Source organism: Phyllostomus hastatus, unplaced genomic scaffold, assembly GCF_019186645.2.
Source record: "Phyllostomus hastatus isolate PE091 unplaced genomic scaffold, TTU_PhHast_1.1 phas_contig_17, whole genome shotgun sequence".
In the NCBI taxonomy this organism is placed as follows: domain Eukaryota; kingdom Metazoa; phylum Chordata; class Mammalia; order Chiroptera; family Phyllostomidae; genus Phyllostomus; species Phyllostomus hastatus.
In genome coordinates this window covers 13,723,023-13,746,633 of record NW_025333664.1, presented here as the reverse complement: position 1 = coordinate 13,746,633, position 23,611 = coordinate 13,723,023, and the positions used below count along the sequence as shown (strand labels likewise).

Here is a 23,611-nt window from a genome sequence, read left to right as displayed (position 1 = left end):
TGATGGAAAGAATCAGCCACAAAACATTCTAACGACCCCAAATGCACAAATTTATAGTTGTTGATGGATTTTATGGACCTCTTAACAAAAGCAGGTTTGTACTTGTGGACATAAATTTAAAGACAGCTGATTAATATGCCAAAAGTCACCATAATAATCACGCGCTCAGGGTTCCATTTAACTGTAAAATCTTAAATCCTTCCTCACAACATTTGAAATCAATTCCATCTATCTAATAAATATAACTTCATCATATTAGAAAGCTTTGACCATGTATGTTTCATCTTCATATGCTAGACATATGTGCTTCACTATAAAATATCATACCCAATAGTAAATAAGCTCAAGCCACCATTGAGGACTAGAACCTCCTGAAAATATGAAACTTTACTACCAGTCTTGTATATATTTACCTTCCATGTTTTCAGAAATCCATTAAATAATGGGCGTAAGAAGCAGCCATAAGAGAGGCACTTCCAAGGTCAAGTCTGAGGCATGACTAGATTCTTCTGGCCAGAGGCTAGGGGTAGGGTGGAGTAGAGGGAACACCTTCTCAAATATATGTCAGTAAAACAGAAAAATCACTGGTGAACTGCTTGCTTATTTGGGAGTAAATAAGAAGATACCCCGCCTGGGAAATCTCCAAAGTGATTTTCTGGAGGTTACTTTCAGCAACGAAATCAATTTTGAGTTCCAAAAGTGCTTCCTGGAACTCTTCTGATAAAGACAAATGTCAAGAAGAAAAAATTCCATGTAAAGCTTATAAATGGGATTTTCAAATAAGACATCAATAAAATATCACCTGAATTCATACTCCAGGACTAGATAAAACATGTTTTTTCCCTCTTTGAAATAAGTTTTCAAAACTTATGCTTGAGAGTTTTATCAAATGAAGATATTTTAACCTCTAAACTGCTATACCCACAGGTGGATTTGGTTCATGTTGTTTGATCCATAAAGCTTCAGGTTTTTCAAAAACAGTGGCCAAATAATGTGTAACAAAATGATGTATGCATGTACATTTTCATCCAGCAATTCCATTTATAGAAATATACTCTAAAGACACCCCCCAAAATATTAATCCACATACACATGAGGTTATTCCCTGTAGCACTATTTGGTTATTGCAAAATAATGAAAACTATCTAAATGTCCAAATGTATGTGATTGAATAAATCAGGATACATATCATGGAGTGCTAGGCAGCCATAAAAACAATGAAGAAACAATTCTATGAACCAATATAGAACAGTTTCAGAGACAGTGTTAAGTAAAAAATGAAAGTGCAAAAAAGCACGTGACTCTTTGTGAAAGAATAGAGAGAAAAATAAAATATGCACATGTCTATTTGTATCATGAAAGGAAGCTCAGGAAAGATAACCAAAACACAGTGACTGCCCACAGGCACAGATGGAAAAGAATAGGGTGGAAAGGACCCATACAGGGAGGGACACTTCTCTGAGGATATCTTCTTACATGAATTTGACTTTCGGAATCACGGTAAAATTCTCCATATTAAAATTTGTTTAAAACTGAGATGAAAACTACCTGAAATAAATGAATCTAAGTGTGTTTCAAACAAATAACAACATTGAATCGAGGGAAAAAATACCTAATTTATGAACACAATATTTGATCAAATACTGTCAGCTTTTGGGAAAAGTGGGGAGAACAGCAAACAAACCCTGGCCTCTTTTTGGAAGACACGTAGATAAAGCGATTCTGAATTTACCTTCGATGAGGTCCAGGGTTAGGCAAACGTGTAAATGTGCCGACACTGGGGGCTGGCTCCCCCCGAGGAAGAGGGAAGATGTACATACGAGATGGTGTAGGGCCTGGACAATGCTGTGAGGTGAGTCTAAGTTGGAGGCATCTGTGTGAACTCATGTTTTCTAATATAAGTGCATGTACTAACACGTGCATATAAATGTACATGCATATTATGACTATACTGTATGTGTACACATGTGTGCACATATGTATATGTGCATGACTGTGTATATTCCCCCCCGCCATTTTGACAACTGAAAGAACCAAAAAGCCAAGATGCCTCATTAGCAGGGTGCACACCTAGCACACAGGTCTTGGTTTCTAGTATCCAAGACCCTCGGAGAAATGGCTGATTCTGAGGCAGAGACAGGGAAGATACGAAGATGGGTCTGAAACATTTTGCTGTATCTGAAGAAAGGGCTCCGAAAAAATGAAGGCAGCATGTCAAAAAGACAGGAGTGTGCTTGAAGAGCTCTCCTTGGTCAAAACGGGAACTATTTAAGCACTAAAGTAACTGAAGACAGTAATGAATTATAAGTCATTTTAAACAACAGGAATCCATACCAATAACAGAGAGATAATGAGTAAATGAGGGACACGGGAGAGCTCTTGCTTACTGTAGAATCCAAACGGTAAGTGCAGAGGGAGTGGCGAAGCTAGGAAATCACTTCGTAACTACTGTACAAGAGATGAACACAGTCCAGAATCACCAAGGAACACTAAAGTCAAGGAGAACAATTTGAAGAGGAGCAAGGCACTACATGATCTTAAAGTTTCTCCCCACAGATTGCTTATTAGTTGCAAGTGAGCAAAAGCAGTAACTACACAATGGTTCTACAAGAAAATGACCTTACTCTTACGAAAGGCAAACTGCAGTATTTAGGGATAAAAGGGTTTGATATATGCAACCTATTATCAAATGGGTCAGAAAAAACACAATAAATATAATTTATTTTGATATATGCCTATTCCACAGCTGAAATGGATACTGTGTTTGTTCAGCACCTTTTTGCTGATAACCGACACTAATTTCCTGGACTACAAGGGTGGGCAGGTCAGGCTGGGCCATGGTATCCTCGTCCTTTTACCACAGTGACTGGTCCAGACATGGACAAATGACCCAGCCAGGCCAACTTGGGAGTCCTTTAAAAAAAAAAAAAACAAAGTTAAATTTTTGGCAGGAGTGGGTTGGAAAATAAATCTCACTCATCCTAGGTTATAAAGCTGTTAAGCTGCGAGTCTATTGTTTTAGGCAGCCACAACTCAACAAGGTTGCGAAGGACAGAACCAACACCCAGAGAGACACAGGGAAGGACGGCAGGTAAAGAACTCTGGGGGACTCCTCAACTACAACTCCTGGTCTTCATTCCTGAAGCCAGTAAACCCCCTCTTATCATTTTGTTTTAACTTAATTCAAGTTGGGTTTATGTCACTTGCAACTAAGTGAGTTCTGAATACAACAAAGGCCTAAACCCTTACCACTTAATGGCACTTGATGCTGAATCAAAGCAATCTTCTTTTGTAGCTTTCAGAGTTAGAACCAACTAACTTGCAGGACAGAAAAAGTGGCAGACAAGATTTTTTAGGCTCAAAGTATTTTCTTTTTGGTAACAAAATCAAACCTGACTTTGTAATAAAACAAATATACACTTTGAAGAAAAGAAAGCATGTGTTTATGACACGCAAGAAACTTCCGCCATGTGAGCTGCACCCTCCCAGCAGGATGACTATCAGGTATGAGCAACAATGATTTATTAGTCCCTCCTCCTGTCTGCTACGCTGCTTCATTAACCAAGATTCTGTGCAGACTTCACTCTCTGCAGTTTTTATTGGGTAAGTAAGTACTTTTTTTGACTTCCAAATGAGAAATTACACAATGGCATTAAAGCACTAGACTGACGGACTTCCCCGAACTTTTCTCCCAGCCTACCTCCAGTTGCGGCCTTCAGGTTTCCTGGCTGGGACTGACAGACAGGAGCTGGGTGCTGGATCTGAGCACGAGGAGAACGGTCTGTGTGTGTCATAGCACTGCACCACAAGAATGATTTTCTAATTACTTCCCCCCATGCAGTCCAAGTACTGAAAATATTTACTAAACAAACTGCATTATTTCAAAAAGACTCCTCTTCTCACTTTAAAATTAAATCTTATAACATGTCCACCAAAGCCCGAGCAGGGAAGAATCAGTCACTGCCACAGCGAGCTGCCATAATCCCCAAATTCAGAACGACCCAAAACAGCGCATGATGCCAACCACTGCCTGCGCAGACACGCACAGTTCTGGGGGGTCCAGCCCGAGAGCCCGGGAGCTTCCAGTCCAGGCCTCGCCACAGGCTCTGATCCTCTACCCAGGAGAACAATACTGAAAACAGGGATATTGCTCCCAAAGAGTTCATTCGCACACTTAATTCAACTTTTATTTAATGTCCATATTAGTTCAGCCTATACCCTATATCCAGGAACTGAGTTGGGTCACATAGATTTTAAAGATACTGGTTAAAATTTAAAAATTCAAGCCCTCTCCCCCAAAAAACCAAATTATTTTGGTGCAGATATAGTCAGCTGTAGACAAAATGAGAACCAAATCTCCCTGTCCTCAGTCCCTTTAAAACCATCAAAACACACCCTGGCTGGTGTGGCTCAGTCAACTGAGTGCCAGCCTGCAAACCAAATGGTTGCCATTTCGATTCCCAGTCAGGACACATGCCTAGGTTGCAGGCCAAATCCCTCGTCAGGGGCATGCAAGAGGCAACCACACGTTGATGTTTCTTTCCCTTTCTTTCTCCCTCCCTTCTCCTCTCTCTAAAAATAAATAAAATCTTAAAAAAAAAAAATAAAAACAAGGATTATAAAGTTCATATTATCCTAGTAAAAAAAAATTGAAGCAAAAACATAATGTACTTATAAAATGAAAAAGCAGAGTTTTAACAAATGTTATTATAAGTGATAAAAGCAAATGAAAGCAAAAATTAAAAAATAGAGGAAGGTTTCAAATTAAAACATACAGGTTATCCCTATTTGCACCAAGCCTCACTTTCCAGACAGAATCGCCTTTCACTGACTGACACCTCCCTAACTCCAAATATGTTCGTGCCTCTAGTTCTTTATTTATCCACATTAAGCAATAGCTACTGGCATCCTGATATGAAAGTTAATGAATTTAGATCTCATTTATCTCCCCGCTCTTTCCTCTACTCAATATTTTTGTTGAATTTTTTTTAGTCAAGGCAACTGTGTTTTAAATTTTCATTAATTTTTCTTGTTTCTGGACTGTTCCTTTTTCATGACCCATTCTTGTTTTGCAGACAGAGTTTCATCTTGAAGTTGAGGATTCTAACTTAGTATCTTCTGTTAGAAAGTTCTATTCCTTGACTTGTTTTTTCTGAAGACAGCTGTTCTGCTCACTCCTCTTTTTCCTCTTCTCTGCTGCTTGTTTTCCTCCACAGTCTGTGATCTTTGGCGGATGGTCCCTATTTAAAGTGAATGAGGCTGGCAATGCAGGTGGCCAGTGAGGCTCTCTGCTGCCTAGTAAGTCGCCTTCTCCAACAATCCTCACCCCTGAATGGGAGGCCTGGCCTGGGACTCTACGCTGCATACACAGCCGGCTGTCCCTCTGTCCTCCTTTCAGGCTAAGGGCAGGGCAAGGCAGAGATGCTAGTGCCCCCAGGCTCTCTTCCTGTGGATGTCAGCCTCCACCTGGAGCCCTCAAGAGCCTCCCCCAGAGCAAACTGCTCCGTATCCCTTGAGTAAATGCCCGGCTTCAGCCTGGGGCTGACAAGCCACACAGCCACTGTGGAGACAGGTAAAGCCGTCTCTACTTCTGGCCTGCCTCCAGCTCTCTTCCAAGGCTGCCAGGTCCACTGTGAGGAGGAGGCACTTCTGCCTCTGCTACAAACACAGCTCCTGCTCGTGCTCTGAGCTGGGATCCCCCCACAGCATTCGCCCATCTGTATGATACCACTGGCCTTCCTTGTCCCAAAGGTTCACTAATGCAGCCCCTCTTAGGAGAATGTATTCCCCTCTGTTCTTCCAGCATTTCAATAAGACTTGGTGAAAAGAAATAAAAGTATGCTCAGTCTGTCATCTTAAAACTGAAAATGCCCCCCAAAGAACATTTATTTAAATGTATTTTGGTCTTCTGATTTGTCTTTTCTCATGTATTAATTAATTCCTTTAATACCTGGCTCAATACTCACCTCTTCCAAGGGACTCCCAGAACCTGAATCCTGTAAATCCTTTCAGCTATTCTGTATACAGTTACACTAGATTCTTTCGTTTGCTTGTATCTTTGCCTGCTTTTTTTATTTGAACACTTGCAAGGCTGTTTCTCTAACTCCTGATAGCCCCTCAAAGGCAGGGCCCACAGACCACACTTCTTTGACACCTTCCTTCCTCCACCACCCCACTCCCAACCCAAGTACTCGTAAACAAAGCAAGGCTCACAGGAGGCACTACAGATGTCCTGGATAAATAAATCAAGCATTATTATTTAGTAACTGTTCCCTTACCGATTAGGTAAAAACCCACTGTATACCAGACCCTGATTTAGAAAGCTCTGGGGGTCACAGAGCAAGCACTCCAGTGGCTCTTAGAAAACTGGAGTGGAGACTTAGTCGGAAGCCTCAGAGGTGGGCCTCAGCCATTATCATTTAGACTCCTTCCCTGCTTAACATAAAGCCCAGTGGGTTCAAAGCACAGGGTCTCCCTTCACTGTCTCCTGTCTTCTCACAAGCAAGTCTCCCAGCAGAAAGAATCTGGCCGGGGACGCTCCGGAGCCTGAGACCCCCTCAGCAGAGATCTGCACTCTGAACGAAGAAGGCTGACTGACCTTCTCACACAGGCAGGCAGAGCTGAGCCGCCGACTCTTACTCCTCCTACATCCCAGTTACCAGCTGACTCACAGCCCAGGGGTTCTATAATCAGAAGGTCTGGGGCTTAACTTTCTAGAAGCTACCATCAGAGAAGAAAATTAGAACAGGGAAAACCTTTCTTTCAAGATGTTACTAAATTTACTAGATTTGGGAGAAAAATCTGCTCTGAGTTGACAAATCCAAAAAAGCGGGGGTAAAAGCTGAGACACAGAAATCTGTGCTTGTATTGGGAAGAACTCAGTTTTCCACCTCTGTGTAGGAAAAGCCCAGTTCTTTTGTTTCTCTCCTGTGAGTCTCCTGTACTACTCACACAAAACAAGAAGGGACTTCCGGCTCTTCTGATCACCAAACGTACGGAGGTCCCCCCCACACCAACAAGCAACTCTCGGACACCAGCACCAAACTCAATTCTGACACTATCTAGCCAGAGATAGTGTCAGACTCCACAGGTTAAGGGACCAGTCTCACAAGATGGCTTGCTCCCACCCCATTTCAAATGCCATTCACAAGGCAAGCTTGTCACCCATGCTTCTGACCAACCAGCTATAAATTAGAATTCCAGTGATACCCTCCTTGGGTTCAATTACTTTGCGAGAGCAGTTCACAGAACTCAGAGAAACGTGTATCATTAAGCAGATGTGTATCAGTTTGCTGAAGGGTATGATCCAGGATACAGATGGACAGTCAGATGGAGCCTTACACAGGGGGAGGTCTAGGAGGGTCCCAAGCACAGGAGCTTCTGTCCCTGTGGAGCTGGGGTGCACCGCCCTCCTGGCACGTTAATGTGTTCACCAACCTGACAGCTCTCCCAACCCCCTACTACTGGGATGTTATGGAGGCTTCATCACCTAGGCATGATCAATTACTAACTCTGTTTCTAGCCCTTCTCCCCTCTCTGAAAGATGGGGTGGGGGGTGGGCTGAAACCAAGCTTCTAATCATGGCTTGGTCTTTGGTGACCAGCCCCCACCTAGAAGCTACCCAGGAACCCACCCAGAGCCACCTCATTAGAACAAAAGATGCTCCTAATGTTCTTATGACTTAGGAAATTACAATGGCTTTAGGAGCCTTATATAAGGAATAGGGTCAGATCAGAGACAAGAACAAGACATGCTCCTAGTGTTCTTACCACTTAAGAATTTACAAGGATTTCAGGGGCTTTGTTGCATATATTTCTTATTGTTTCACAGGGCTAATTACACCACTCATTTCTTTTCCTCTTTTTGGTTTTTCATTCCTAGCAGTTGTTAAATATGAAAACATAAATATGTTCCATCTTCCCAGTGATCTTTCATCTGTTTCTCAAAGGACAGACTGAGAACCAGCTACACTCTAAATATCTGGCAGTCTTCAAACTGCAGGTTCCTGGGCTCCACCTCAGACCTAATGGGCATGTGGTCAGGGCCTCTACTTTTCTAACAAGCTATCCAGGTGAGTCCTTAGGCAGAGAAAAGTCTAAGAACCAGAGATTCTCAAGCCACTTGTCACTCAATCACAAGTCACTGCTCCGTGCATCTGGTTAGACTACGTCTCCTTCAGTCTAGCAGAAGCCTCTGACTGACAGAGCGAAGTGAGGCTCCGAGTGCCGAGGAAGACGACAAAGGACGTGCAGGCACACCGGTCTGGGGGAGCTCTGGAAGGAACTGGGACTTGCACCGAGAGCTGAAGAATGGAGAGAACTTGGGGCGCTGGGAGAAGGACAAAGAAAGGGCACAATGTTGGGACAAAGACCAAGAGCAACCCGAAGGAGAAGTGGCTCAAGTACCTAGCTGGCGAGGTCTGCGGTCAGAGGCAGGGAGGCAGGGAGAGGTCAGACCCCAAAGGGTTTAAACAGCAGAAAAAGGGGTCCGGATTTTGTCCTGGAGGGAGCAGAAACAATCAGAGGTTTCCAGGCAGGTGTAAACTGTTAGAGGGAATCCCCATTTCCCTGCCCCCCTGTTTCCATGAGAAAAACCACGTTTAGCTTCCAAGGAGGAAACAATATTGGAAACATACGTCCTTCCCTTCCTCAAACTTCTCGCACTTCTCCGACTGGGGACTTAGCAACTGATGGGAGTGGGAAAAGGCATGGAGCACACACTGCCCGCCCTCTCCGCTCTGGTGGGTAAACTCAGCTGAGGGAGCAGCTTACAAGAAGCCGATTCTGGCCAAAAGCCAACGGAAGTTCTTCCATACAGTGTACCAGTAATAGAGCTGATAGTTCCAGCTCTGTCTTTACTATTTCCCAGATGGCGTGAATGAAGAGAGGGGAAGAGGAGGGTTGAGTTATACCACCAACTACAAATGTAAGTAAGAAAACAGCAGGGCTTCAGAAAGGTTAGCCAGGTGGCAGCTGACAGGACGGACTGAAGGAGGAAAAGGCTGGAAGCCCCTGAACCACGTGTGGAGCAACCACAGCCACCCAAGCACTCAGTGAGCCATCTGTAACCACCACTGAGCACTATCCAGGGGCTAATCAAGTACATGCTCACGTCAAAACACGTACTTGAGCCAATCTGCAAGAGAATAGATCAAAAAGCTCAAAAAACTGAGACTTAATTACCAACATATATTTTTGTATCAATTAATGTCACCCTGTCGTAACTAAAATTGCTTCTGCTGATCAGTAGGATCATTAATTAAAGGAGCCACAGCAATTTTATAAATATATGAAAAACAAGAAATAAAAAGCTTGCCAGTCCAGAACCCTATTTGGGCTACATAGGAGAATTCTATTACGTTACAAGTCACTCCTACATAGTCCAAAAATCAAACCTCATGCAACTTGCCCACATTTCTAAAGGAATAACTAGCCCTATCTATCCATCAGCACCCTCTCAAAGGAGGTCTTCTGAATTTCTAAGCCTCAACCTGTTTTCTTTATTTATTTATGTATTATACAGACAGGAGAAAGGAAGCAAAACATCGATGTGAGAGAGAAACATCGAGTGGTGGCCTCCTGTACACCCCCAACTGGGGACTGAACCCACAACCCAGGCGTATGCTCTGACTGGAAAGCAAACCAGTGACCTTTCACGTTGTGGGACGATGCCCAACCAACGGAGCCACACCAGGCAGGCCAAGAAGTTTTGTTTTCTAAGTGAGTAGGCCTTGAAAACACTACCACGCACTACCAACTCACTTCTATTTTATTCAGACTAATCAGACCAAAATCACGTTCCTGCAGTATCGCTAAACATACATTTAACACCCAACCTTGTTTTGGGAAATGCCTCCTCTTGCCCCAAAGTAGACTTTATGGCAATGTTTGCATACTCATCACCTTGTTTCACATTACACACAAAGTAAATGTGAATTCCTTTTAGAAAGAGAAGGAAATTGTAAGTATCAGTGGCTAAAGTGAGCTGAGCTATCTATGGTTTTCTACTGCCTTCTTACACACAGACCAAACCCCTTATTAGAGCTGTGAAACGCTCCTCCAATTACTCTAATCCTAAAGCATTATCCTCAAGAATTCCTCTTTGTTTTCTGTAATAAAAATAAGTCACTTTAGTCTGGCCGGTGTGGCTCAGTTGACAGGAGCATCGTCCCATAAATAGAAAGGTTTGATCCCAGGTCATGGCACAGCCTAGGTTGTGGGTTTGGTCCTCTGGTCAGGGAGCATATAAAAGGCAACTGATAGATGTTTGTCTCCCTCTCTCTTCCCCTCTATTGCCCTCTCTCTAAAATCAATAAACATGTCCTTGGGTGAGGATAAAAAGAGTAAGTTGTGCCCTGGCTGGTGTGGCTCAGTGGATTGAGTGCCAGCCTGAGAACCAAAAGGTCACCGGTTTGATTCCCAGTCAGGGCACATGCCTGGGTTGCAGGCTGGCTCCCCAGCTGGGGGCATGCGAGAGGCAATCAATCGATGTATCTTTCACACACCAATGCTTCTCTCCCTCTCTTTTTCGCTCCCTTCCCTCTCTCTCTTTAAATAAATAAAATCTGTACAAAATAATAATATATCACTCCACTAGCTCACACCTGATTCTCCTTCCTCACACATGACATTACCCTAAGAACCACTGCAGCTTCTCCAAAGTAATTTGAAGAGGGAAGTCACTGGCAGAGACAGAGCTCACGCTGCCACCCTCTGCGCACATCAGAGATCAGAGTATACTCACGGGGCTCACTGAGAAGCAGAGCCCACATTTTCCTCACTAGTCAGAATCCTGATTTTACTTCTTTCTCTTGATCTTCTATAAGGTAATTGGGGTCCTACATTCCTAGGATCCCACCCAAGCGTCTGTGATACACAAAAGATGAAATCTCCCACCAGGCAGAAGGGAGTGAGTATGATAAGACAGTCTTAACTTGCATTATGGAATTATCCACCTGGTCCCAACCAACTGTCCTTCTGAAAACGAACTGAACCACAGGGTAACTTCTGAGTCGCAGCAGACAGCACCTACGCTGTCTCTATTGAAAACTTACCCCCCCACGCCTCACCCCACTGATGGCCTCGTTACTGTATGTTCTGTTGGCGTTCACATCTCTGTACTTTGTATGGGTGCCCCTGCTCTATATTCTGCCTCTGCACTTAGATTTTAGAAACTTCAATTCCTCTTAAATATACATAAAAAGATATATATATTTTTTGTTTTGTATGTCCTCAAAATATGTCCTCTGCACAAAAAATTGAGAAAGACACAAATCGTAAAACACTGCACTTATGCACAGACCACAGATGTTGAATTCCCTGAGCAGAGTGCCTCTGGGTGCTGATAGGATCTACAGCCAGGGCCCTCAGTTATCATTCCCTCTGCACTGAACCTGTAGCCACGTCCTCTGAACTTCCGCTGCAACCACTGTGGTCTCCTCTGGTCTCATTTACTCACCATTTCCTGAGCACCTACAGACACGTCAGGCACTGTGTTAATCACTGAACAAGAGAAAAGACTGGAGTGAACACACATGTACTAGAGAGCTCGCAGCCTCGGGAAGCCTGGCAGTCCTTTCCTGTCTGGAATCTGCAGACTCCCATGGCTCTCCCAGGCCACCTGCACCACTGAATCTAGGACTATACACCCTCCTCTGCCACTGTACACTGCTGCTGTTCCAAAAACCACTGCCCTCCCTGAATCACACCTACGGCGTCCCTTCCCTTATACTCTGTGTGTGCCAACATACTTTAATTCTTAATTCAAAAGGAATGGCAAGAAATTGCTGGGTCAGCACTAGGTTATCTCTCTCTCATTAGGAGCTGCGAAAGTGGTTCACTTTGGCTGAAAGCAGTACAGTCGTGTCCAGGGGCTGGAGTAAGCCCAAAGGCAAACTGCTCTGTGGAGACAGAGCCAAGTGCTCGGAGCGGGGAGAAGGGGACGCACCTGGCCTTCTTGGACTTCGTCCTGGCTGTAGAGTCAGCACTGCTCCTCTTCTCTTTGGCCTCCTTGGCACCCGAGGCCTCCCGGGGCTTCCGCACTTTCTTCGCTCCGTCCTTTTGCTTGGGCTCCTTGGGCTCCTTGGCCCTCCTGGGCTCCTTGGCCTTCCTGGGTTCCTTTGGCTCTCTAGGTTCTCGCTTCCTCTTTGGCTTGGGCTCCCTGTCCTTGCTTCCCCTGGCTGCCCGCTCTTGCTCTACTGGATCCTTTTTCTTCCGTTTCTTCTTCACTCCAGTGCCTCCTCCTCCACTGTCCTCCATCCCATTATAAGATGTCATTTTCCTAGGAAAAAGGGTCTCCGCTTCCTCTTCAGGAGCATACAGTTCCTTCTGGGGCAGACAGTGACTGGCAACATCTTCAATTCTCTCTTCCTGATCAGTGCTGTGCTCAAATGGAGAGGGGGATTTACAGTCACAGTTGACGGAGGCATCAGACATTGGGGAGTGATTCAGAACTTTTAAATGTGACAACTGTAAAAAAGAGAGAAACAATTGTATTACTCTTCTCCTGCATGCTTCATGAAAAGAGCATTATTAAGTTTGAATGCATGGATTTATCCAACATTTTACTGAGTTCCTACTATGTATTAGTTCCTCTTGGGCTAGACCTTGGGGATACGGTGGCAAATAGGACACCCATTTGTGGTTCCCCTTGCCCTGGTGGAGCTATACCGAGTTGTTGTTACATTATGTAAGACGTTTATATGTAAATACCTCAAGGATTTCCCATGTTGTGTGCAGAAATCTGAAACACCCTTTAAGTTCCAGGTCTAGAACAGGTAATGACAGTTTCCCACAAAACACCTTTAGATGTCACTAACGGACACAAAACCCTAGCACACTGTTCTCATCCAGAATGCACTCATCATACTAATGATCAAAAGTTCTGTTCAAATGTCTTCACAAATAAAGGTGATATTACTGGGGTGATAAGGATGAAGGGTCAAACTTGGTATGTTGCTTTATGTCCCCCAAATATTTGTTCTTACATATCATCAAGCAGCATCAAAATTCAGCTAGTTTGATTTTCAACAAGAAAATCTGGATCATTCAGAACTACACCTTTTATTTTTAACTAAAAACGGTGTTCTGCTATATGACCACCTAACTTACTCACCAGACTCAGCACCAAACAGCCTTCAGTCACTTAGAAAACCAGCTGCTGGTATAGGAGGAAGCTTTATTGTGATGGATGCCATTAGAAAGAATGTGTCACAGGTGCTGAAGGCAACCCTAAAAGGGAAGTTTCAAAGCTGTTTTTTGAGCACCATCAAATAAAGGTGAAGTCTCCTAACATGACACTTTTAAGGAAACATCCCCGTGGAAGTGTCAGTTACAGCTCATACTCTCAGGCCTGGCATGACAGAGTACACTTGTCATTTCATAACCAGGCTAAGGTTGGCAATGATCTGAAAATAACAGGGATGCTAGTTTCACAGAGGAGCACACTCTCCTGTAAGAACCAAAGTAAGTCACTTATTTTGGGTCAGGAACAAAGAAACTAACTTAAGGAGAGTCTGGGAGGGACAAGCAGGCTTTCCAGAGAGATGGTTACAAGGATCTTTGGTGGCTCGGGAAGAGCACCCTGTGTGAGCAGCCTGCTCCCCTAACAAGAGGCCTGGTTTGTGCGAAAGGGTGCAGGCACTTGCCCAGGTGGTGAGGTTCGCCTCCAGTGTTCTGGTTACTCAGTCTGTGCTCGGGCTTCCTGGCTTCCCTTCCCGGGAGTGATGGAGAGGACAAACTTCAGCTGCACATTTCCCCTTCTGCTGTTTACAGTTCCCTCCCCTCATCTGATACTCCCAAACATAACACAGAATCCCAGGAGAAAAAAGATGAAAGAAAAGAAGGATTTGGGGGGGAATCTTTAGTATAACTAAAGTCCAGCCTTATAAACAAGCCCTAAATCCAGAGGAAACTGGTCATTCTGGCAGGACTCACTACTTTACAAAAAGAGAAAAACAATTCAGTTTGACTACCTCATTGCTGATTTCAGTTCTTGAGATGGTTTAGGAAAAGGAGGCGCTAAGTAAACTTAAAAAGAATTTAAACGTCGAATACAAGAAAATGGGATTTGTAATGTTTTTTACCACGAGAAGAAAATACAAGGCAACAAGAAACCCAACAGTGCAAAAACAGGTGCCAGCTAAAGCTCGCATCCTGTGCATGCATAACCATCCCTGGTATATTACTGAATTCTGTGCCAGCGACACTTGGCCCTCAGGAAGGCAGTTTTTGCTTAGCATGCAAGAGATACAGATTTGTTTATTAAGGGAACTTTCAAAAACAACATATTCTAAAGGCGTAATTCCAATGAGGCAGCTCTCTGTAGGTGCAAGCGGAATCCTCTCTTCAACCCACACCCCCTGTCAAGGTCTCTCTCCTGAAGCACAGGGCTCTCCAGCAGAGGCAACTGGATCTTCAATTCAAGGGAAACGGCAGTAACAATAGCAGCAGCTAACACTTCCTGGACACATCATTATGGATTATAATTCAAAGCATGTTTCATGATGTCTCTAATCATTCAACAATCCTATAGGGTTAGTGTAAAGATGCCATTTTGTATACAGAGAAATGGAAGATTACTGATGTTAAGTGATGTGCCCAAGGCCATACACTACCAGCGAGTGAGCCTGGACCTGAATCCTCTGGCCAAAAGCTAATGCTCGTTTCATTGAGCATTTACGTCATCCCAGGAAATCATAACAACGGCTGGACCACCAGACCAGCATGATCAGACCTGGTCAGAAACGTTATGTGTGACGGCATATACAGCCACTTTGGGGAAAGATCAGAGAGTTCTCCGTAAAACTAAACATACAAAGTCTGTCCAGAAAGTAACCAGCCACATGCTAAGAAAAACAGAGACATTTATTGAAGATACAAAATACAAGAAACCCTGTACACAGGACAATGATGCCTCAGTCCCCTTCAAAGTTATGACGTTCTTGAGGAAATCTGGTTCATTGGTAGTGGTTTGAATTAGGTCATTAGCAACTGCAGCACGATGTTCCTTCTGCTCTGGTAGGAAAAGCCGCCAAATAAATTTTGCCCCAACACATTTTGTGCCAAGATCCTATATTAAAATCTCAGACACAGTAGTTTTTGCAATCGCCAGATCAGCTTCTAGTTTCCACACTGTCAGTCGTCGATCTTTGCTGACTGTAGCCCGTGCACATTCAACATTCTCAGGTGTCTGCTTGTCGCTGGCCTTCCAGAACATGGATCACTTTCTACAGATTCTCAACCATCTTTGAAGCGTTTGTGCCACACGTTTATTTGCACCGCACTCATTGCATCATCCCTGAAAGCCTTCTGAATCATCCTAGTAGTTTCTGCGGAGGAACGTTCACGCTTAACGCAAAATTTGATGCAGATCTGATGCTCTACTCACTCAGTCATTTTGAATGTGATGGCCCCACAGTACACATGCTCACTCAGTGGCGTCTACTGCCCCCGCTGACTACTACAGTGAAGTCATCATTGAACTGGTCTCGTTTTATCAACAATGGCGGGTCTTCTTCTGGACAGACCTCATATACCCAACTGATGTCCCAGCAATTCCACTCCCAGGAATCAGCGACAGTGGTCTAGTCTACTCCCTCACTTTAGAGATAAGACGGTCAGTTCAGAGAGATAAAGAAGGCTGTCAAGGTTGCATTCCTAAGGAGTGCAGAGCTGGGACATCCTACAGAGAGAAGGGAAACCCAAGAAACGAAGCTCAGTTAGTGATGAAAAGGGCAATTTTCCTCAAAAGGCAGGTAATTAATAATAAAAAATATAAAATTATAATCTGTCAATAACCCACCAGAAATTTTTATTTTTTATTTTTAAGGCATCTTGCTGGGAGCTTGAAAAAGATATCTGTAGAAGATTAAAAATATAAGACAAAAAACATTTCTTCCATGTGTCTCAAAGTAAGTGGGGGAAAAGGCAAAGAGCCTAAATAAAGTCTTTGTTTCCACTTCTACCAAAAGGGACATTAAGCCACCATGCTGGAAACGGTGATTCTGATGTGGCACCTCACTGAGCTACTGTGGGCAAGAACCAGGGGGAGGAGAGCCCAGTTTCAGGTTTCTAAGGGTAGTGAGTCTGCCTGTAGACCACAGTCCCTATCATATGCCTCATAAAAATTATCCCATTTTGTACTTCTCTCAGGAACAAGCAAGGAGTTGGGATAAATAAAAATCAGCATTTCCGTATCACAGCTGTGTTCCAGCGGTAACATCAGGATGGTATTTTTAGCTGTACCATATACCTGCAGTGCCACAGGTTTTCCAGGGACTATGGTTCATATTTTATTTCTCTAGCTAATTTTTTTCTGCCTAATACTAGGTCATCTTAGAGATTAAAATTTCATACGTGTGTGTATATATATCTTTGAAGCAGTTTATTTAATGTAGATAAAAGGCTATAGCCAGCAATTCATTTTTAAATGTTTTAGTAAAGTCCATTTTTTCTCGCAATACTTCTTCAGGCAATACAAAGCCAATTTCTAAACTCTTTGTTCTTGGCACGCTACTCTGTTATGCTCTTTCTGGTAAATAAGAAGCGTAGTTATTTATTACTGAGTTTTGATTAACTTGTAAAATTTGTCATCTTAGTTTAATTTAGCTTGATAAAGTTTTACACAAGGAAATGATGACTTTTCAAGATAAGAATGTATTTAAATGTCATTCTCTCCAAAGAAGAAGAAAAAAGTATTAATATTTTGGGGTTACGAGGGTTTTTTAAAGAGTGGATGTTTGGTTGCTGCTACTTCTGACATCTTATAATTGTGGTACAGTAAGAGGACAAAGTTTAATGGTTAATTTTGTTATACTGAAAGATTTCCTGCCACTGACATATTGAATGCCAGGTATTTAATGAATTACCTTGCTTCATCTTTATCAATACCTTATGAGGCATGTATGACTACTCCCATCTAAGTGATAAAAAATGAAGCTAAACTTGTCCAAAGTTAGAAAGCTAAGTGGTAGAGTTAGAGTTTCAATCCTGTTCTACTGGAATCAAAGCCCAAGTTCACTCCAGAACATGGACCTCCACCCCATTAGGCAATGAGCTCTCTACACACACGCTCAGTCCTGAAGTTTATGGAATGCTTTAGTATGATTGTAGTTTTCTGTTTTCATGCTCTGCAACTTCTTAGGGTTCAGTCATGAGTAAGTACAGCCTATCCTCAGTACTACAGAGGAGCAGGGTCAATTTCTCCTGAAAATATTGTCACTTAATTAACTTGCTCCTCTTTAGCTTTTAAATAAAAACCCTGCCCTGTTCATCAACATTACTCTGAAATCTAAAATGAAAACCCCTTTGCCCTGGCTGGTATGGCTCAGTGGACTGAGTGCCAGCCTGTGAATCAAAGGGTCTCAGGTTCAATTCCCAGTCAGGGTACATGCCTTGGTTGTGGGCTAGGTCCCCAGTAGGGGGTGCTCAAGAGGCAACCACACACTGATATTTCTCTCCCTTTCTTTCTCCCTTCCTTCCCCTCTCTAAACATAAAATCTTAAAAAGAGGAAAAGAAAACACCTTTAACTGAGTCTACTTAATAGCTGGCTGACATACCAAAGATCTCAATATGAACCTCTAAAATCTCAAAAGAAATTTGAACTTATTTTGGGATAATTTGGATAAAGAATGTTTCTATTAAAATAAAAGCTTACTTTAAAGAATGTCTTAAAAATTAAATATGCAGACTGTTTTGAGAATTTGAGGTTCTCTTCAGTAATGTGATCTTTTTAACAACAGCATAATACTCCACTAGGTGGGCATGCTGTGATTTAAATAGTCCCCTTTTTAATGGACATGTGATTCTTTCTCAGTCTTGCTATTCTAAACAAAGCAGCAATGAAAGCCATGTATATACAGTTCTGCATACCTGCGTAAGTACCTTATTTTGCCATGTGTAATGCACACCCACATTTTTGGCCCAAACTCTCAGGGAAAAAAAATCTTTCATTTTAACCTTTTAATTAATTCATTTATTTATTTATATTCAGAAACAAAACCAATTGTCATATTCCAGGGTATTATTTTGCATACAGGTATCATTATTGCTTTCTAGAGTTACACTTTTAATACATAAGCGTAAGTAAAAGAATGAAAAACATCTATAGAGATACAGAATTAGACTACCCATGTATAATGTGCATCCGTATTCTTCCCTCAAAAATGTGGGCAAAAAAGTGCATGTTATACATAGCAATATCCATAGGACGGATGGAACTGCATTCTCTCTAATGTTTGTTTACCAGCTGATGCCTTCTTAGGGTCAGGATAGGAAGAAATCGGTGTGTAGGAAGTATTTAATCACTGCTCTTCCTGTTAAGAAGTGGCAGCAGATGAGTCCATTAATTTCCCAAAACAGGTTGCTCTGGATTCAAAGGACCTATCCACTGGGCACAAACCAGAGTGTAGTCCTTGTAACCAAATCCCTAAGTCACCCTTTATCTAACTGGTCAGTGCTCCCTAGGAGCAGAGTGGAGAGGAAACTTGGCTGGTCCCACCCAGCATATTTGCACAGGGGGCCAGTTAAGGGCAGGGATTCAGATCTCCCTGGTAACAGGGTGTCATTCCAGTCTATAAAAGGAAAACCAGCCCATCAGAAATATCCTGTTTCCAAGAGACAAAGGCAGATCTCCCATCTTACCCCCTTGGCCACACTGGTTGGGGTCTCTGGGTTCCTCTGAACATGTAACCACCTAACACGCAGAAGAACCACCTAAGGAAAAAGATCCTGGAAGATGTGTCAACAAGCCAAATGTTTCTATCAACTCCCCTCCCTTTTGCAGAAACAGTTAATGTTCACATCCTGTCAATTAGTTCACTATTTTCTCTAAGAGGAAACTTCTACAGACCATCATAAATAAGATTTTTATAAGTGACAATCCTTTTATCTTAACCAAACACCCAAAATGATAAAATATATAGACTACAAAGAATTGATCACTTTGCTCTTTATAAAAACACAGAAAGCTGTTCAGGGGTGGGTGGGGAGGATGTTTCTTTTCCGCATAGTTAATTTTGAATAATATTCTGATCTATAGTTTTCATTACATTTATTCCTATAGGACTGACCTGAACATATGTAAAAATCTGTATACTGAGTCATTTGGAACAAACCTCTCAGTACCACATGGAGAACGGACAGCAGAGGCAGCAGGGTAACACCAGAGGCCAAGTAAGAGACGAGCCGGGACTGCCAGCTCTGCTCTCTTAAGAAAAGCGCCAGTGTACGCCGGATGCATTCACTTGAAAAATCTGGGAGACCACTTACCTGCTTCTCTTTCTTCTGTATTTTCATTATCATCTATTGAAGGAAGATATTTATTTCTGTAAAACATAAAAAAAGGCAAAGATTCTGGTAAAATCCAAAATAAAACATTTTAAATTATCTCAGAATTAGCTGTGACACATAAAAAAAACCCCCCACAAAATAAAGGATTACTTTGACAGAACATTTGTCATCAGTAGTCTTCCAGCCCAACAACCCCAGAGCCCAAAGTACAGCCCTCATCCCACCTACCCCCATCCCATCCCTAGCCTTCCGCAGCCTAGACCAGGGAAGAGGAGGAGGGCAGAGAGGACCTGGAAGAGGAAAGTCAGGTCAGTAAGGGAGGCTTCTACGAATCCCAGTGAGGATTAGCGGTTGATGGAACAATCATTCACCTCTAGAAAACTATAAATACCAGAGAAATGGTAAGTGCTATAAATTACGGCAGTTAAATGAATTTTACCCCCAATCTTCTCTATAGAACAGTAAGTTCTAGATAAAATATGTCAGTGTAAGTTTATCTCCTTTATTTCTCAACTTCTAAATTGTCAGATGCCAGAAAACCACCACTCAACAGTTATGAACTGTCAGAAATTCTGAAATGAAAGAAGTTTGAAAAATAAATCCAGCTAATAAAAAGGGATACATATTACCAATAATCAGATATGTGTACTCAAAATTCTGCCCAACAAAATAAAATCAATCATTTAAAAAATAAAAATTCCATCGATACTAATAAAAACTTACTTTATAATTATAAAAGAAAAAATATAATGCTGTAAAGACATCAGAAACATTTTTTCAGCTTCCAATGAAGTACCACAAACCAGCATGTAAATAAGCAGGGTCACAACACTACCAGGAATATGGGGAAACCAGGTCCAATTTGTCGTTGCTAGTGGCACTTTCTATTCCTTCCAGATTTCCGAAGAGCACTTGGGCAGCATGCCCTGGACAGCACACCACTGCAGTCCTTTTCTCTGCCAGCTCCACAGGTCAGCAGGGACTGACCCTGGGCCTTAGAGGGAGCTCCGGGATGAGGCAGGGGGAGCGGGAAGATGCCGTACCAGCAGAGCGGGACACTGGATATGGCCACAGAGATCACTAAGTCCACAGAGACCACATAGGCCCACCCCTCCTTGGACCTGTGTCATCAGAGGGCTCGAGAAGATCAGAGAAGGCAGACAGAAACAGACTGAAAAGACAGGGAAAGGGGTGGGGATGACTCAAGTATGGCTTGAATTCGATTACTCAGCAAAGAGAGAAGGCTTGCAGGGAAGAGAGAGGTAAAAACAAATACCTTCCCCCAATTTGTTCACATGTAAGAGGCTGCCACCTGCACCTTCAGCGATATTCATGCTGCATAGATAACCCTACCCCATAATCTGAGAGAGAGAAAGAGAGAGCAAAAGAGACAGAGAGGATTCCAAGTAAGTGAGAGTGACGCCACTACAAGAATAACTGCTCTAGTTCACTGAAAGCAATCCTTGGCAAACCTCACGCTATGACTGTGAAGTCATTTATAGCACCTGGACGGACTGTCACACACCAGCATGTTGCCACCCCACACGTAAGAGATGTCATCAACATCAGTAGGTGTTGATATGCATTTATTGACTTTTATCTCTCCAAATAGTACCTAATAATTTACAAAGTATTCTCTGTTAAATTACCTTTAATTTTTTAATCTCTTTTATGGTACACATTTAAAAGACACCAAACTATGTAATCTTTTCGTAAGGCTAAATTCTGTACAGCAGGCGTAGGTGAACGATGCACCCTAAAGCACATGCCTCTGAACAGCCCCGGAAACGGTTTTACAGCCTCTGCTGCTGCATGCCATCGCTCAAAAGTTGTGATTAAATCTTTTTGGCTCAATAAAGAAAAAATTAAACAGTAATTTCAACATTCCACAACTGAATTAAAAACATAATACAGACATATTCCGAAACCCCTAACTGTGTGGGCGAACCAAGAAATTCGTCAGCAGGGGAAGATGTGCGCAGCTTCTGAACGACCTGAAGGCTGGCAAGCAGGACCCTGCACCGCCCCTCGCCGCTCCGTTTCAGCTCTTGCGCTCGGATACGGCGCTTAATCACCTTCACAGGAAGGCAAGCAACTAACATAAAAACAGTATAAAATTCCCACTCCTTCCTACTCCCACCCACCTAATGATGTCTCCACTAAGAAAAATGGGTGCCACGTTTCCAACTGAACACTTTGAAAGTTATTTTTATCACTATCTCCATTTCAAAAATTCTGCAGCAGCGCATGTGCCATTCATTTCAAGTTCCTCGTTGCTGTTACGGACACTTAAAAATAACAGAACATCAGGTATAGACTAGTCTACCATTTGTCCACAGAAACTTACATTTACTATACCTTGAGAATTCTGCCATCCTAACAATGCCTGTTCAGCTCCAGGGAGCTGTCTCACGACAAGTGTGTTTGCGCACACACAGAGAAGTGCACACAACACAGCAGACCACCTCCATGGTCCTGTATATTCAGAGACAGAGGACACAACTGAAGGCAGGAAGGATGGAAACCTTTGCTGTTAACAGGCCCCCATCTCTTCCACTCTGGCAGGCCTTTTGGGACAAAGAGTATGTGACAAGCAACTATAAAAATCGGATACATCTCAAATTTTCCACAATGAACATCTATTTTTTTATAATCTAGTTATGCTCACCCTTAACCCCAAGGTTGGTTCCTAGAACTACTCTAACACCAGCAGGCACAAATAAAGCAATCCCTTATTATTACAGGGCGGGGATGTTAGAAAGGACTAGGAAAGGGACGTGGGGAATAATATCTCATTTGGGAAGAGTTACTCTAGAAGGTGATGAGGTCCTGAGGAATGCCACCTGTTACCAAGTCTCTACTCTTCATGCCTTCTATCCTCATCCTAAAGTATAAGCGAAATCTGAAAGGCTCAGAGCACAGACCCTGCATAAGCAACACTCTGGCCGCTGGTCCTTGTCCACGGCTCTAACGTTATTGTCCACCACTCACCATCCCATTATGTGGAACACCTGCAGGCTCTGAAACCAGCTCTGCTCACTCAGGTCTTAGTTAAGCTATGCTCCATCTGGGAAATGCTTCCACTGCCCTTCTCGCCCCTCTTTCATCCTTCAAAGCTCAGCTCTGGTGTAATGTTCTCATTTAAACGACGGCCCTTCTGGGCTCTACCTCTAATTTTCTCTCACTCAAAAAAATGATTTTATCTCTTCATGTTCTATTTTCTGGGAGACTTCCCAAACTTTATCATCTAGCCCTTCTTTATTTTTATGACTAACATTTTTAACATTCAATAATTCTTTTTGGGGGCGGTACTCTGATGTTTTATTTTTTAGTTTCCTAAGCTCATGCCAACTAACCAACAATGGAAGGTCATTCAAATGGCAAGTGGCCCCTCTTTCCTCTCTAAGACGGCCCTGTGATCTAGTGGAAACACTTCTACACAACTAGAACATTCAAATTGGTGTGAGAAAAACACGTCTGTAATAATTTTAAGGATTTCCTATATTTTCAAGGCTCTGGATAAGATATTTTCCATTAAAGGTGGCAAAGCACCAAAATACACTGAGGATTAAGATAGATAGATGGATGATAAATTCTTTTTGGCACCTGAAAGTTTCTTTTGGAATGTAGAGAATTTGTAAATTAGATCAACTTCCATGAAAAATTATCTTTTCTGTGTAGTTTAGCCTGAGCAAAATCCGCACAGGCGATCTCTGTTCCTCTCTACTACAAGCCAGAGATAACACACCATCTTCATCTCAGGACCACACATCAAAAGCATTTACATCTGCAAGACCAAGAGGGCCAGGAGCACAGGGACCCATCTATTTTAACTACCACTATACAGCTAATTCCTAGTATGATATTTGATGAATAAATTTGGTATATTAATATTACACATACAGTTATCAATGGGGGGAGGTCACGAGAGGAGGATCACACTGGTGTAAGGGAAATATTCCAGGCCTGAACTAAAATTCTTTCTCTCCAAGAATGTAAATGCCTACACTGAAATACCTGCCAAACATTACCAGTGAGAAGGCACAGGACTGGCAACTTCCAAACTGAGGCAGCTCCGCTTTGCTGGCTGGACAGTACACTACCACCAGCAACATTAACTTAAATACTTTGCTCCTCAAAAGGTAAGTGTTTTAAACATTTAATACATTACAGTAAAAGCATTGTTACCCTGTATGTGGGTGATGCAAGCCAAAAGACAAACCAGGAGCAGTGACTTACTTCTTGTCTTTGAGAAGACATACAAGCAGTAGAATAAAAATAACCTTCTAGTGAACACATTATTGGATCAAGAGTTTCAGAA

General features: G+C 42.6%; 1 protein-coding gene across 2 annotated transcripts in view; it reads right to left on the bottom strand.

The window, feature by feature from the left end:
• CHD6 (chromodomain helicase DNA binding protein 6) overlaps positions 1-23,611 on the bottom strand; it is a 168,535-nt gene that overhangs the window by 101,128 nt on the left and 43,796 nt on the right. For both annotated transcript variants that reach the window (XM_045833464.1, XM_045833463.1), the window contains exons 2-3: positions 19,270-19,325; positions 11,947-12,467 (exon numbers count right to left, since the gene is read on the bottom strand). In XM_045833464.1, the coding sequence (XP_045689420.1) occupies positions 11,947-12,467; positions 19,270-19,302 (554 nt within the window). In that variant the 5' untranslated portion in view covers positions 19,303-19,325. The remainder of the gene's footprint in view (positions 1-11,946; positions 12,468-19,269; positions 19,326-23,611) is intronic.